General features: G+C 43.1%; 1 protein-coding gene across 2 annotated transcripts in view; it reads left to right on the forward strand.

The window, feature by feature from the left end:
* Positions 1-402: 402 nt before the first annotated feature.
* The window catches only part of HGFAC (HGF activator), a 39,614-nt gene continuing 25,884 nt past the window's right edge, over positions 403-14,132 (forward strand). The window contains exons 1-5 of one of the 2 annotated variants that reach the window (XM_079305880.1): positions 403-608; positions 2,161-2,215; positions 4,044-4,140; positions 9,127-9,200; positions 13,462-13,575. In XM_079305880.1, the coding sequence (XP_079162006.1) occupies positions 543-608; positions 2,161-2,215; positions 4,044-4,140; positions 9,127-9,200; positions 13,462-13,575 (406 nt within the window). In that variant the 5' untranslated portion in view covers positions 403-542. The remainder of the gene's footprint in view (positions 609-2,160; positions 2,216-4,043; positions 4,141-9,126; positions 9,201-13,461; positions 13,576-14,132) is intronic. The other variant, XM_079305879.1, reaches the window with a different exon arrangement.

The following is a 14,132-nucleotide window of genomic DNA, read 5'->3' on the forward strand; positions in this document are numbered from 1 at the left end:
GGCTGCTGCTGCAAGTCACAGCTGGGCAAGTAACCATCTGTTAATGAGTAATCCTTGGTATTGGCATTGATCTGGCCCATATTTTGCAATGCAATGCCATCTCCTGAGTGGGCTTACTTGGAGCTCCTTGTTGTTGCTATACTGTGCTTTTAATTAGCTCCTGAAGAGAAAGAGGAGGGAAACATCCAGATGATAAATCAGCACTAGTTACAAAGAGCATTGGATCAGCTTCTCTGGAGCTGCCCTTCAGTGCTTGCTGATTACACCAGGGACCATCTCCAAGGGTCAGGCACTCTGTAAACTCTTCTCTCCTGCTGCTTTAGGGAGAGTCTCTCTCTAGGGCATTCCCTTCTACCCACAAATACATTAATGATTAACAGCGATAACAGCTCTGCTTACTTAAAAAAACTAAAATACCCTAAAGTCAAGTAAATCACAGTCCCTTGTGAAAGCTTATTCCTGATTCACCCTCCTGCTTCAGCCCAGCCCAGCCCTGGAAGTTTTCCTCTGCCAGGCAAAACCTTCATGAGAGGAGAGCAGAGATGAGAGTCTGTGCTCCTCTTGCTGTTGTCTTGGCCCTGAGTCTGAGCAGTGGCTGTGCAAGGATGGTGAGTGATTCTTCTCCTTCAGAGAGGTGCTGCAGCTCTGTGATGCCTGGCAGGACCTTGCCTGGGGGTTGGATGAGTGAAGCCACTGAACAGACCCAGGGAAAGAGAGATTCAGAGGGAAAACAAAAGGATTATCCAGATGAAGGCTGACAGCAGTGCTCACTGAGGGGGGACTGAGGGGTAGCTGTGCTGTACCTTTCTCTGTTTAAAGCAATTGCTTATATCCATGCCTTGCTATGGAGGAGGAATGGGAGGGGAGGAAGTACCACAGAAATGGAAATGCTTTAAAAATGTGTCTCAGAAATGTGTTGACACCAGCAGGTACTTGCAGTAGTGTGGAGGGAGAGTGCTGCTCTGCCAGGCATTGCTGCTGTCTGCCAGCTGAACAGGCCAGCTCAGGTGGCTATCTGCTTCTTTTCAGTATTCTCCTTGTTTCCATGCCAAACCCTCAGTGTTTTTGCATCATGTATCTTGTGTCTTTTTTTGGGGGTATGTCTGCCAAGCACATCAAGCACTCTGCTGAGCAGGCTGTGATGGTTTGAGTTTGCTAGTTTCTTAAACCCCATCACAGCCTGGCATCTACCATGGACTAGCAGGACAGTTAGTCCCCTGCTGCCTTTGGTCAGCATTGTGGCCTTAAGATCAGCCTTATTTCTCTAGCTGGGTTACAACTAGCTCAGATACACTTAGATGATATTATAATCCTAACTATTCCAGAGACTTACTAAAGTATGTCCTCAGATATCACATGTGGGAGCAGAGAGGAATGCTCATGTTCTAGGTAAAGATCATCCCTGGCTGCAGCCCTTGCTTGGTGGTGGCAGAGTCTGTTTAGAGAGTAAAAACTGTTCTTTCCTCAGAACTGTTCAAGCCCTCTCTATATATTTTAGCAATAGCTTTTTCTTAACCCCCACTTTTTATCTTCCCTGTCCATTTCTATATTCATGATGTGCGTTTCTTTGACTGCTTTGTGATTTTTTTTTTTTTTTTTTTTTTTTTTGCTACAGTTCAATCGACAACACCTTTGGTGGCAGCAGTATTTTATGTGTATTATCCTTTTTTTATTATTTCCTGTGGCTTAAAATCAGCTCAGCCTAGTGCTCTTTGCCTTGCTGATTGGCAAACCCAAATACAGTTAGAAGCTGCTTTTGTAACTAATGCCCTTGGGGACACAGCTAAGTAGCAGGAAAAGGCAAAAGTTGGGATATTATTTGTAACTGTGAACTGGCCCCAGAATGCATGTGTGCTTCCCACTGAGAGAAATAGGAGATGTGTCCCTTGGCAGCAGAAAGATAAAGTGGAGCAGAGATTTGGCCTTTGTTGTGTTGTGCTGGGTTTTTCTGGTTTAGCTGGCACTTTCAAGAGTTAACATGTTATCTACCCTCTTTCACCAGACTGTGCCCCACCAAAAATCACAAGCAAATAAGATTTTTCTCAGAATCATTGGCAGAAACACAATTTCAGGGCACCCTGGAAAGTAGCTTTTTACCTGTAGTAAGGTTCCTAGAGTGAATTTGTGTCTCCAATCCACATTCTCTTTTTCTCTTTATAGCACCACAAATCTGGGGCAGGAAGAGGCTCAAATCATGGGTTCACTGGCCCACAAGGTACTGAGTCAAATCCAACAGAAATGCTCTGCCTGTCTGTGTCCTTGCTGTGCAAGTCAGTAGGAAACCTGTGTTTGTTTCAACATGAATAAGGATTATAGAATGGTTATGCCAATATTAATCTCTGTTTAAAGGGGAATTTGAGATTAGTTCAGGAATCTCAGGTAATTTTCCTTCAGGTGCAGATTAATGGGAAGGTGCTGATGGGATTTAGTTTGCCTGAGCTGGCACAGCTTTGTATTATTTCACAAGGTTACTGGAGATGTGAAACAACCTTTAATCAGATCTTCAGCTGCCCTGTAACTTTCAAGCACATGTACTTTTTGTATGCACAGGTTTTGTATGCACAGTTTCTACCCTGGCCCTCTGTCTCTGTGGGAGAAGGGTTTGAGTTGCATGCAGCTTTCTGGGTTGCATTAGTTCTGGTGGCAACAATGATCAGACATGCTGGCTGTGAGAGAGTGTTGCGGTTTCCATTTTTAAAGCTTTTATCATCCTGTGCTTTTATTGTTAAATGTTAAATTTGTTGAGCCATTAATAGTGGCTCTATAGGTTGTAACAGCCTTTGGGATGCAATGTATCTTCTGAATGGGGAGATATTTTCACAGCTCTCCTGCCTGCTTATGCTGGGAGGTATCAGACAAAGTTGATATTGAAATATTTGCCTAATTAGTTCAGAGAATGGAAACTGGGATTGACAAGGGGATGGCAGAGGGGATGGCAGTGGCTGTTTCACACTGATAGAGGAGGAGGCAGTTAGGGCTGATGGAGTGACATAATTCCAGCTGGTGAAGAAGGGGTTGGACCACAGGGATAGGTTGGACCACAGGGATAGGTTATTTTTTCTGTAATGCCAATAAGTGACCTCAGCAGCTCTTTGAGATGTCTGGGCTCATGAGAGTTAGCAGATATTGTGAGGGTGTGCAGGAGCCCCAGCCATCATGGGAGGGGTAAGCCCAGGACAAGGAGCAGAGGTACATTGTGTGTGAGAAATGGAAATGTGCTGTGCTGCCACTGTGATTGAGTGCCCCATTGCTCTCTTACAGCAGTGGTTGGCTTCCCATTCAGACCTTGGGATTTCTTTTAAGATTACTCTTAGTTTAATGGTTAAATAAGCTCTGACAGTTTTTCATTGTCTTTTTTGTCTTCAGCCTCTCTCATTCTCAAGACTCATCTTGCAGGATTTTTTCTAATAGACTCCCACTAGCCTTCCTTAAACTCCCACCATCCTTCCTTAGACTGCCATCACTGATATGGCAGATATAAAACTTGCCCTTTTTACACTTGTCCCATCAGTTTCTCCCCACTTGTAAGGAATTTGCTTATCCCAAAGGGAAGGTGTTATAATCAACATTCTCTCTCTACCCCCAAGCTTTAAAACTTTCTTCCTCCTGACTGTTTCTATTTCAGTTTGTACTGTCTGGTTCCTTAATTATTTTGAAGAGATATTACAATGTGATATAGAGCCTGAAAGGATACAACTTCAGAAATTATTTTAATATGCAATTACAATACTACATAATTAGAAATGATAATTGCAATTAATGAATATAATTGGCATTTGCTGTACCAGAAATGGCAGTATATTCTGAACTGAAATGATCGGAGATTTTTGTTCCACTGCAGAGTCCATTAATCTTTGTTGATTCAGTCATTATTTAGCATTTTAAACTTCTTCTTATGCACTAGACATTGCAGAGACACAAAGTCCAGAGTACAGCTGAAAAACTTGCAGATATCTATCTTCATAATTTCATATAATAGTATGTACTATAATTTGTGGGTTGGTTTTCAGCTGCATTATGAGTATTTTATATTTGTATTTCAGTGGTAACAGAGGATGGGCATGTATGCAAATTTCCTTTCCGGTTTGGTGGAAGGCTTTATCACAGGTGTTTATCAAATTCATTTTCCAGAAAGAAATGGTAAGTTGACATTGCTCATAAATGAAAACAGCATTCAAATGAAATGTCATCCTTTTAGTGCTTTAATCTTGCTTTTGGAATAATTAGCATGAGCTGATGTTGTGCCCAAGGAGACTGGTGCAGTTCTGCTGCTGGCACTCAGGCCCTGGGGTCAGACATGTCCAGGGGAAGGGAGCCCTGGCTCTGGGTTTCCACAGCCACAGGAGGCTCAGGAACTGCAGAAATTCAGGAACTGAAGAAATGTTTCCTTGCTGCCCTTCCCATTGGAACTGCAATTTGCATGAGTGACAGCTTGTACAGAAAAAGCAGGGATGATGGAATGACCTGGCAGAAACTGCTGAGGGAGGAGAGACACAGACACCTGCAAGAGAGGACACTTGGTGAAGGGATTTGTGCAGGCTGAGACTGCAGCAGAGACCATCTGATTTCTGGGGAAAGCTGTTTTCTCCCCACCCCCATGTCTCTAATTTCTATCCAGATTGGCACCAGAACCCTTTGGACAGTGCAGTACTAAGAAGAGAGGTATTACTCCTGTTTGTTGGTTAATGATTTATTCCACTAGTGTGTTTGAGGCCAGATCTCCTTCTTTTGGGCAAAGGTTACTCTTTTACTTTTGCAGAAGTTTTTAGAAGTATTTGTGATCGTTTTTGGGGTAGGGGAAGTCAGGTGGGATCTCTACTGAATTAAAGCCCTGAATAAAAATCATAAACTTTGCAGACAAACTCATATGATAGGCATAGATTAACTGGAGTCAAAGGCAGCAATGCAGAGAATATATGGGTACCAATAATGTGAAAATTATGCCCAGATGAGCCATGTGAAAGGCAAACACTTGCCTATTTTCAGAGCAGAGATAATATTTTACAGTTTATTTTACTTGCCCAGGCAGGCCAGAACTCTCATTTTTTATGCTGGACTGTCTAATTTTTTCATTATCTGTTGGTGTCTTTCTGATGACAACATCTGTTTCAAGTGTAAGTGCTGGTCTAATGTAAACAAAATAACACAAACCTGCTCACACAAATGGACACCAAGCTTCAGGCAAGGAAACCACTTCAAAATTTCCTCAATATCCACCAATACAGCCCAGCCATTAAAAGCCCCCAGGAAACAAGAATTTCAGACTATCTTAACTAAAGAAAGGGAGTTGGAATAATTTACCAGTTTGACTCCTATCTTTGATGAACTGTAGCCACAAAGAGTTTGACCTCAGTACCCACTTAATTTCATGCAATGCTTAAGAGGGATCCTGTTAATACATGACACTGTGTATTTGTTTTTAGCCAGAGAAATGGAAAAACCTGGGAATGGATGGGGTCCAAGGCTGAGCACACTTTAGAGTTGACCTTGAACCACTTGCTCCTTCGCTTCCGACTTTTTAAAAGCCATTTACAAGCAGGGAGACAAAGAGGAGGACAGCTGGAGTTATTTGAATTTGACAGACCATTTCACCCTATGGGTGACCTTCTGACCACTGTTTACTCATCACTCATAAGCTAAAAGCAACTTAATGTGTGACTTCAGGCACAGAGATGCCGGGAAAAGAGCCCTGAAGAGCAGTTGGGAAACCTGCTCTGTGCATTTTTTGTGTGACTTGGCAGGAACCCAGGCTGGGCTTACACTGAATATCTGATCCCAGGGCCTGGCAGGCAGCAGGAGAGGGCAAGGCTTGTGCCCTGCCTGCTCCTGCAAGCTGCTGGTAAGGGGTGATGGGAGGCTGGGTCCAAACTGCTGCTGAATTCCAGGAAACCCAACCAGGAGAGCACTGACTCACTTCAGTCCATGCCCTCCGTCCTCAAGTCATACTTTGGGTCAGGACTACAGGGAGGACTTCACAGTGCAGACTCAAATTTGCTTTAGATTTATGTTTTCTAAAACTATATATGACACAGATACTGTATTTTAACATAAATATGTTCCTAGCCTTAGAAAGCTGTCCCTACTTTGAGAGCAACAAACAAGTTGTATCTTTATAAATAATTATTGAAAATACAGGAAAGAAGACAAAATGATTGCACTATTTAAATAACAGACTACCTTTAGCAGCATCCTGTATTTCTTTCCACCTTAATTATAATGTGTTTTCACAGATAAATTTCCTTTTAGTGGCCTATTACCAAGTCTTACATTATATCTTGCTAAAGATGCAGTGTAAATTTTCCTTTTGTGCTGAGGAGAAAAAATAAAATCTGGAATTGCTACTGAATTTCATTGGTACCTCCAGAAAGACAGAGCAGTGTAGGGAGAGACAAAATGTGAGTGCAGTGAACACTCATGGGAGCAAAAGGAAGGAGGTGGTTGGAAGTGGACCAAGCTGTGGCTGCAGGAAGCTGCCAGCCCCTGTGCCTGTGTCCCAGGCTGGCATGGGCTCCTCAGGCTCTGCTCAAGGGGAATGGCAGGAGCAGACCTTGCCTGAGATTTTGGCTATAAAGTGGAAGGTGTTGACTCATACCCTGCAGGAGCCTTATCCTGTGCTTGGGTTCTGGATGTGCAAGGGTGAGCTTAGGTCTGTGTAGGAAGGACATGATTTTACCATCTTCCCTGGAAACAAGAAGATGGCTTTTGATATGCTGGCCACAGACTGGGAACAGTGCAGAGGGCAGCTTTTTGGCCAGCTGGATTACGAGGTGGGGAGTTTATGACAGTCCTGGAAAGGAGAAGCACCTGTGGGCTGAGCTGGGAGATGTTAAGCATCAGGTTCTGAATTTCCCTGCAGCTGGAAGTGGTTGGTCTGGTGTTGTCAGGCAAAGTCTGGCCATGTCTCATGGTCAGGACAACATCGAAAAAGTTCTCAGGTAATCTCTAAGTCTCAAACATAGTGAGAACACCAGGTGTGATGGCAAAGCTCTTTCCTTACACCTGTGTCTCTGGCCTGGGGCTTTGTTTGTTCTCCAAAACATCCTATTGTTACAGCTGCCTATGCCCCTGGTGGGAAAACAGCCTGCTTTCCATTTATCATGGCAGTTGGGCCTCACCTGTGACACACTCTTTTATTTTTCATTCTCATGTTATTTACCATGTTTGGATTTAAGATGTTATTTAAATCAATCCCGTGGACTTTTATGTTAGTTCAATTAGTTAGTTAGTTCAGTATCTCTGTCTTCATATCTTCACTTTCATGTTAACAATTTTATATAACAAGCTGATGCAAAAATATTTGCTATCCCATCAATTTTGAGTGTGGGCACATTTGCTAATAGCATAATGAAGTAATAAGGTCATTGGGTTGGTTTTGCTGCTGGAGGTAACATTCCACAGGACTGAAATGTCACCATATTTTTGGTAAGACTCCAATCAGGCAAACATTTTTAAAAGAAAAGGAGGGAGACAAGTGAAATAGCTTTGAGGATGAGCTGAGATTCTCACAGGGTGAGATCTATGGTAAAAGACATTAAAGGATTGTGTCACTGGGCAAAAGCTTGGCACCAAGGAGGCAGCTTGGCAGCACAAGGGGACACCAGCCCTGTTGTATTCACTGCAAGGCAATAGGGAAGGACTGGCTGTGGAGAGCATAGAGAGGGAGGACCACTGGTTTGTGGAGACCTGGTAGAAGAAACCTCTGTCAGGGTCCCTGATAATAAAAAAATCCACTTTTAAGATGAAAAAAGTTGAGATTCCTATTTGCTTAGAACTTGGCTGCTGCTGGACAGTGACACAAGCAGGGCTGAGGACACTTTAAACTCATTCCTCATCTTCCTTCTCATGCATACTAGACCACCCTTTAAAGAAAGCACAATCCACTTCCCACCAAAGGATCTTTGAGGAATTTCCATCAACTCCCAGCAGTTGCATCAGCCTTAATTCCTGTGAGTGAACAGCCTCTCTAAGTATGTGCCATGTTAATGTGGACCAGACTGCCAAGGACCTCTCTTAGTGCATCTTATATAATTGAGGTCACAAAACTTAATATATATGGCCTATTCAGATTCTCCATAGGGATTATGCATTTTAAATACCACATAGCATTTAATTAAGAAGGAAAATAGGACAGTTAAAATGTAGACATGAGCCACAATAAAATTTCAGTCTTTGAAATTTCAGTCTTTTCAAATTTCAGAATTTGATCACAGAAGGAATGATAAAACCATGCATAATGAAAACAGATCATCAGGCACACTGAATTAACTCCAGTGTCTTCTCATGTCATGGAGCTGGCATCAATTATTCTGCATTATAACTGGCTAGGGAGGATGTTTTAGTGGATGGTGCACTGGGACAGGACATGGACCTCCAAGGTTCAGCCTCAGTTCAGCTCACTGTGTGTCCTTGGGGAAGCCTCCAATGTACTCCTGCAGAAGAGGAACAGCAGCTCAGTGCTCCTGGGAGTGCTCTGAGCCTGACAAAACACACTGAGATAACAGACCACCAGGGAGGGTGTGCAGGACTCAGTCCTCTGCTCTGAAAAAAGGAGAGGTTTTATCTGTGCCTTTGGAAATCACCACAATGAGTTATTTCCTCATTTCATCTTGCAAGTTCCAGAATAAGAAAGTTTTAAAGGAACTGAGTCTGAAAGCAGTGAAATATGTTAGTCACTGAAAGGGAAAAGTCCCTTTGTGGACATTCTCCTGCTTCCACAGATTATTACAGTAACTGTCAGGCATCAAAAATGGGCTGGGTCCTGTTCTGCTTGTTTTGTAATAAGTAAAGAAGAAATAATTTATTTGCTTTGGTTTTGTTTTTTATTTCTGTCTTTCATTTTCTAATCCCAGAAAGAGAAAGAATAGAATGTTGGGTTTTTCTGAAGCATTCATTGAAATCCCAGGTCATGCGTTTTCATCTTATTTTCAATCTGTTTTTAATTTGAGAGAAGAGGAGCAGAACAACTTTAACCAAAGAAAGCATATTTTTCCTCTGCTCTTAAGAGAATTTGAATGAAACTGATGCTAATTAAAAAGAAAAAAAAAAAAAACAAGCATGAATTTCCAGTTTTAGTGCAAACATCCAGCTTGTTAAAGATCCACTAAGCTGCACCTTTGGTTTTTCCAGGTGTTCAACAACACATAACTTTGACCGGGACAGGAGATGGGGACACTGTAAACTGCAGCCCAGAGATCACTCAGGTAAGGAAAGCCACTGCTGACTTGTTCCACATCCCTGGCTCCTACTTTGCTACCCACAGCAAGGAGGGACAGTGCAGCTTTCATTTGTGTATTTATTTTGAAGCAAGCCTTCACATCAGCTGTTTCCATAATCCCTCTGTGACTCTGCACAACCATAGCATTAATCTCTGAATATCACACAGTCTTTAATTCACTCTCTCTTGACTCACTCGAAGCCATGGAGAGAAATTATGGTAATGCCAGCATGGAAATCCAAACTCCTGCTGGAGCCAAACACAAAGGTGATCATCTTCTCCTCCCTCATGGCTTGGATGTGCCCTTTAGCTTTCCCCTCATTTACACAGCTGCATCTTCTGTCTGTTTGCCCAGTTCATTTTTTAGAAGGCACAGAAACATTTGACACCCTGTAAAACACACAGGCATCACTTCCAGCTTTCCTTTCTTGAGATCTCATGGCAAAGAGCAGATCTCAAACCCAGACTTCCTTGAGCTTTGGGCTGTGTCAGAGCAGACAAGAGGCCAGACATGTTCATTGCAGGAATCCTGAGGGATAATGAAAGGATTACTTAGCTGAGCAGCTCTGTGGCTTCATGTGGTCACCACAGTGCTACAATTACCTCATTGTGAAAGTCTGTCTGAAAGGGGAACTCAAGGTCTGGGGAAAGTCACCTTAATATATAAAAGTCACTTTAATTGACACACTGGGTGAAAGTTCACCTGGGAATATGCATCAGCAGTCCCTCAGTCACTGGCTTTTGCTTATCTCTGTATCCCTGGCTCCATGCTTCATGAGCTTCATGCTGGGGAATTCCATTTTATAAGGAATATATATAAATTCTCATTTCATACAGCCACAGACCAGCTTGAAAAACCAGGCATTGCACTGGTTGAACTTGATGCCCCTGAGGCCTTTTTTGGATCTGTGTCTGAATGTGATCATGTTCCTCTTTTTGCCATCTCACTCTTTTCAAATGAGACACATCTTATTTAGTCTGCAGGATATGACCAAAGCCTTAGATATTCACTTCCCTCTTTCAAAGGAAGGGCTTTTTTCACCAGCCCCTTGCAGGGAGCTCTCCACAGTGTCAGGAGTGTTATTGCCAAGCTGATTGCAATCTGCCAGGGCACTTAAAAACCCAAGTTAGCTGCATCACACTGACAGTCTAAAATGAAGCAGTGCACAGCATCACCTTTTTAAATGCAGCTACTTTAAATTATTTTCCAGCCTGGCTTTAAACAGATTAACAGTAGATCAGAGGCCAGTGACCTAGCCCCAAAACAAGCAGCAATGTGTGCAACTTTGTAATGCAAGTGTGCCAGACATGAACATAGACTCTATGGGCAGCTCAGGCTTACAAGAGTCAGGTTATGAGGGCTGAATTTATTCATCAGTGGCTTCCCAGAGCTTAAAATGTTGGCAGCTGTGACCTGTGACTGCTTTAATCCTCCAGCGAAACACTCACTGTGATGGTGACAGCTCAATGACTCAAGGGGACTCTTCCAGGAGCTGAAAGAGCTGTCCAAGCCTAGTGTTACACATCTGGGGGTGCCTTGTGCCATATCTGTCCCCCTGTCTGCCCATCACCACTATCCTGACAGACATCTGGCTGCCTGCAGGCCTTTCTGGGCTTCCTGGCTCATTATTGCCTGTTACCCACAACAGTGTTGGATAGGGTGGGGTGGAACAAGAAAGCTGCCCTGTCTGCCTGCCAGGGTATCTCTAACACCAGTGAGGGCTTTTCCTGGCTACTGGTTTTCCTCCAGAAAAAAAAAAAAAAAAGGAAAAGAAAAAAAAAAAAAAAAGAAAAAAAAAAAAAAAAAAAAAAAAAAAAATTAAAAAAAAAAGAAGAAAGGAAGAAAAAAGGAAAAAGAGAGTTATACATGTGAGAGAGGAAAGGAAAGAGAAAAAGGATAGGGTAGCTGGGAGAGATCATTGCTGGCTGTTGCAAAATAAAATATAACCCCTTTATTTCTAGAAGCATTTAGAATTTGAAAAAATTAAATAAAAGGGTTTTGTCTGTTATTTTATTTTTAAATGTAAGTCAGCTTTATTTTTAAGCAGCAAGCACTGAATTTGTACTTGGGAAATGTTTCACAGATCATTAACCATAGCTTAAAGAGAACAGGCTTATGACAAGGGTGAAAGGAAAAGCAATATAATGGATGAAGGGAATTTGAAGCAAAAGAAGGAAAGTTTGCCTGCTGTGGATGAAATAAGTAATCAAACTGGACAGTGCTGATCTTTAAATGTGGGCCAGCTGGGCTGTGCATTCACAGCTCACATATATGTACAAATATCCATAAATGTGAAATGCCCCTTGAGGTGGGACTTCAGATTTTGGGCAGTCTCATAGGACTACTTCCCTGAATGTCTAGAAATCTTGGACAAATGGCCAAAACCCCAGAGAGAGCCAACCATGGGGGAGAAATTTGCCAGACAGTATTTTTAAGCTCTCTCTGGACTGATGGACAGAAGGAGTGGAGTAGTTTGGGCTGGGCAGGCAGGAGGCTGAGGCATCATCCCAGGAGGAGCTCTGAGGAAGGTGGGTGGCAATAACAGAAAGTTTTTGATGGGAAATGTGGGCAGAAAGGTGAGACAAGGCTGCTGCTCAATGAGCAGAGGCTCAGAGAGGTGAAGCTGAAGTCAAGATGAGAGCTAGCAGGCATGGAGTGTTTTACCCATGAGGGGGCTTTAGACACTGCTTTAGGCTTGGCACTGCCCAGTTAGTGGATAGTGAATAGTGGGCAGGATTCCCCACTGGGAATTGAGACTGTCCATCTGCTGATGAACAGAAGTTGTTCCTGGACTCCAGGAAAGATGTGGAGCAGCACAGAACATGCCTGGAAGGTCAGACTGGAGTGGTGGGTGGAATGCAGCTAGGGACAGATTGAGAAAGAAATGAATGAGTGGAAGTGCTTTTTGCAGATTTAACAAGTACAAAAAATTTCATGAGCACTTGTTAAAGCAGAAGATGGCATGGAGATCAAGTCATGGTTTGGATCTAGTGGGAATAGGAAATACATGATTTTCCTTTGAGGAAACATCGTGGCACTAGAAGTTTCATAACTATCAACAGCAGGAAGAGTAGGAATGTCACTGACTTTACTTGCTTTCCCTTGATGTTATCCTGGATTGAAACTACTGGTGAATACACCCAGACCTGCTATCTGATAGGAATTACATCACTGTCTTCTGAAGTAAATATTTTGATCCCTGCAGGGGAGCCTCAGATTTACAATGCTGTAGCAACCTTCAGGCTGCACCCTTTGTGCTTCACTTCAGCCCTGTTTGTGTGCCTGTGCCTCTACATGTCCCATCCCATGCTCAGGACACACTGCCTGGCTGAAGAAGCACCTGGACTGAGTAACCCTGGAGATGACCCAGCAGAGCTTGAGTAGCATTAAAAGGAAGATTTGAATGCAACAAGCTACTGAGCCAGCTCTGGAGCAGATGTAAGCATGCTGTTGGTTAACTTCAGGGAGATACATCCCTCAGCACTGCCTGAAATCTGCAACACTCCTGACCAGCAAGGCTCTTACTACTTCTACATTTCACATTCCCAAGTAAAGCTTCTATTGCAGGAGCTGTCCTGTCACCTACTTCCTCTCTCACCACATTTTCCCATCATTCTGAAAATTCCCTAGTAAATGGAGATATGCTAGGCTGGTCCAGTTTTCATCTTTCTTGGCATGATTTACTTGGATGTGCTTTATTATTTGCTTTATTATTTTCCCCTGATCCACCTGTCCATTAGCTTCAGACATAACCCAAAATCCCACTGCAAGTTCTTCTGTCGAGGGCTGTCCTTTGTGCAGTTTGAAGGAGATGCATGATCCCATGGATGTTGCAAAGGCTGCAGGGCAGGAAGCCAGGCAGGGGCAGCTCTGCAGCCTTCCTCCCTCCCCAGTGAAAAGGCACAGCTCCATCTTGTGGGCACCTGTCCCATCTTCTTCCTCACCACAGTGTCAGCTCTGCTGACTTCAGGTGTGCCTGGACCTACCTCCTTCACACAACTTAGTCTGGGTGGGTGAAGGTTCAGCTCAGTGATTTACCATATGTTTTTTAAAAGCTGGATAAATATGCTTCCAGGTGTTTTACAGCTGGAAACAAACCCACTGTCAATTGGTTGGACAAACTTTGTTTTACATTAATAGGTGGTATTAAACCCCCTGAGCATAGACCCAAAATGGCACATGGAGCCAAAAGGACAAAGAATGACTTATACCACACTTATTAACAACTCCTTATGTGCCTCTCTAGACTACTGTGCAGACAACCCCTGCCAAAATGGAGGGACCTGTTCTGTCACTCACAACCATAGGATGTACCACTGTACCTGTCCTGAGGAGTTCACAGGAGAGGACTGTCAGCTCAGTAAGTATCTTCTACCATGAGTGTTACAACATGAAATATGAATAGTAAGTAGAGCTCATTAAAGTTTGCTCAATGAAAAGGTAGTGCTGTTGTGATGGGACAGACCACTGCAGCATGAATGTTTGTGTGGGAGGATTTCCAAATGGTTGTGACAGACAATCCATTCCTGACAGGACAACTGAAAATAGCTTGACTGTACAATTATAAATCCAAGTATGTTCTGACCATGGGAAACACAAAAAGCCTCTTTCCCTTCCTTTGCTGTTTTAAAGATTCAAATAACCCTTACATGTTTGGAAATTACTAATATCTAGTAGGCAATACACAGAGACATGAAAAAGCAGCACAATTTCATGTGATGCCTTATCCCTTCTGTACATGCACATACTGGGTACTGTGATGCTCTCCTGCTCACAGGGCTTCAGGAGAAAACCATCTCTGTCCTGAGGTTCCTGGAGATTCCTGGAGCTGCTGCTCTACTAGCTCAGTGCCTCCACACCATGGAGGCTTGAGAAGCACTGTCAACAAACATGCATCTGCTCAACAGGAAAAAGGGG

The sequence above is a fragment of the Erithacus rubecula genome (genome assembly GCF_903797595.1).
Source record: "Erithacus rubecula genome assembly, chromosome: 5".
Classification (NCBI taxonomy): Eukaryota; Metazoa; Chordata; class Aves; order Passeriformes; family Muscicapidae; genus Erithacus; species Erithacus rubecula.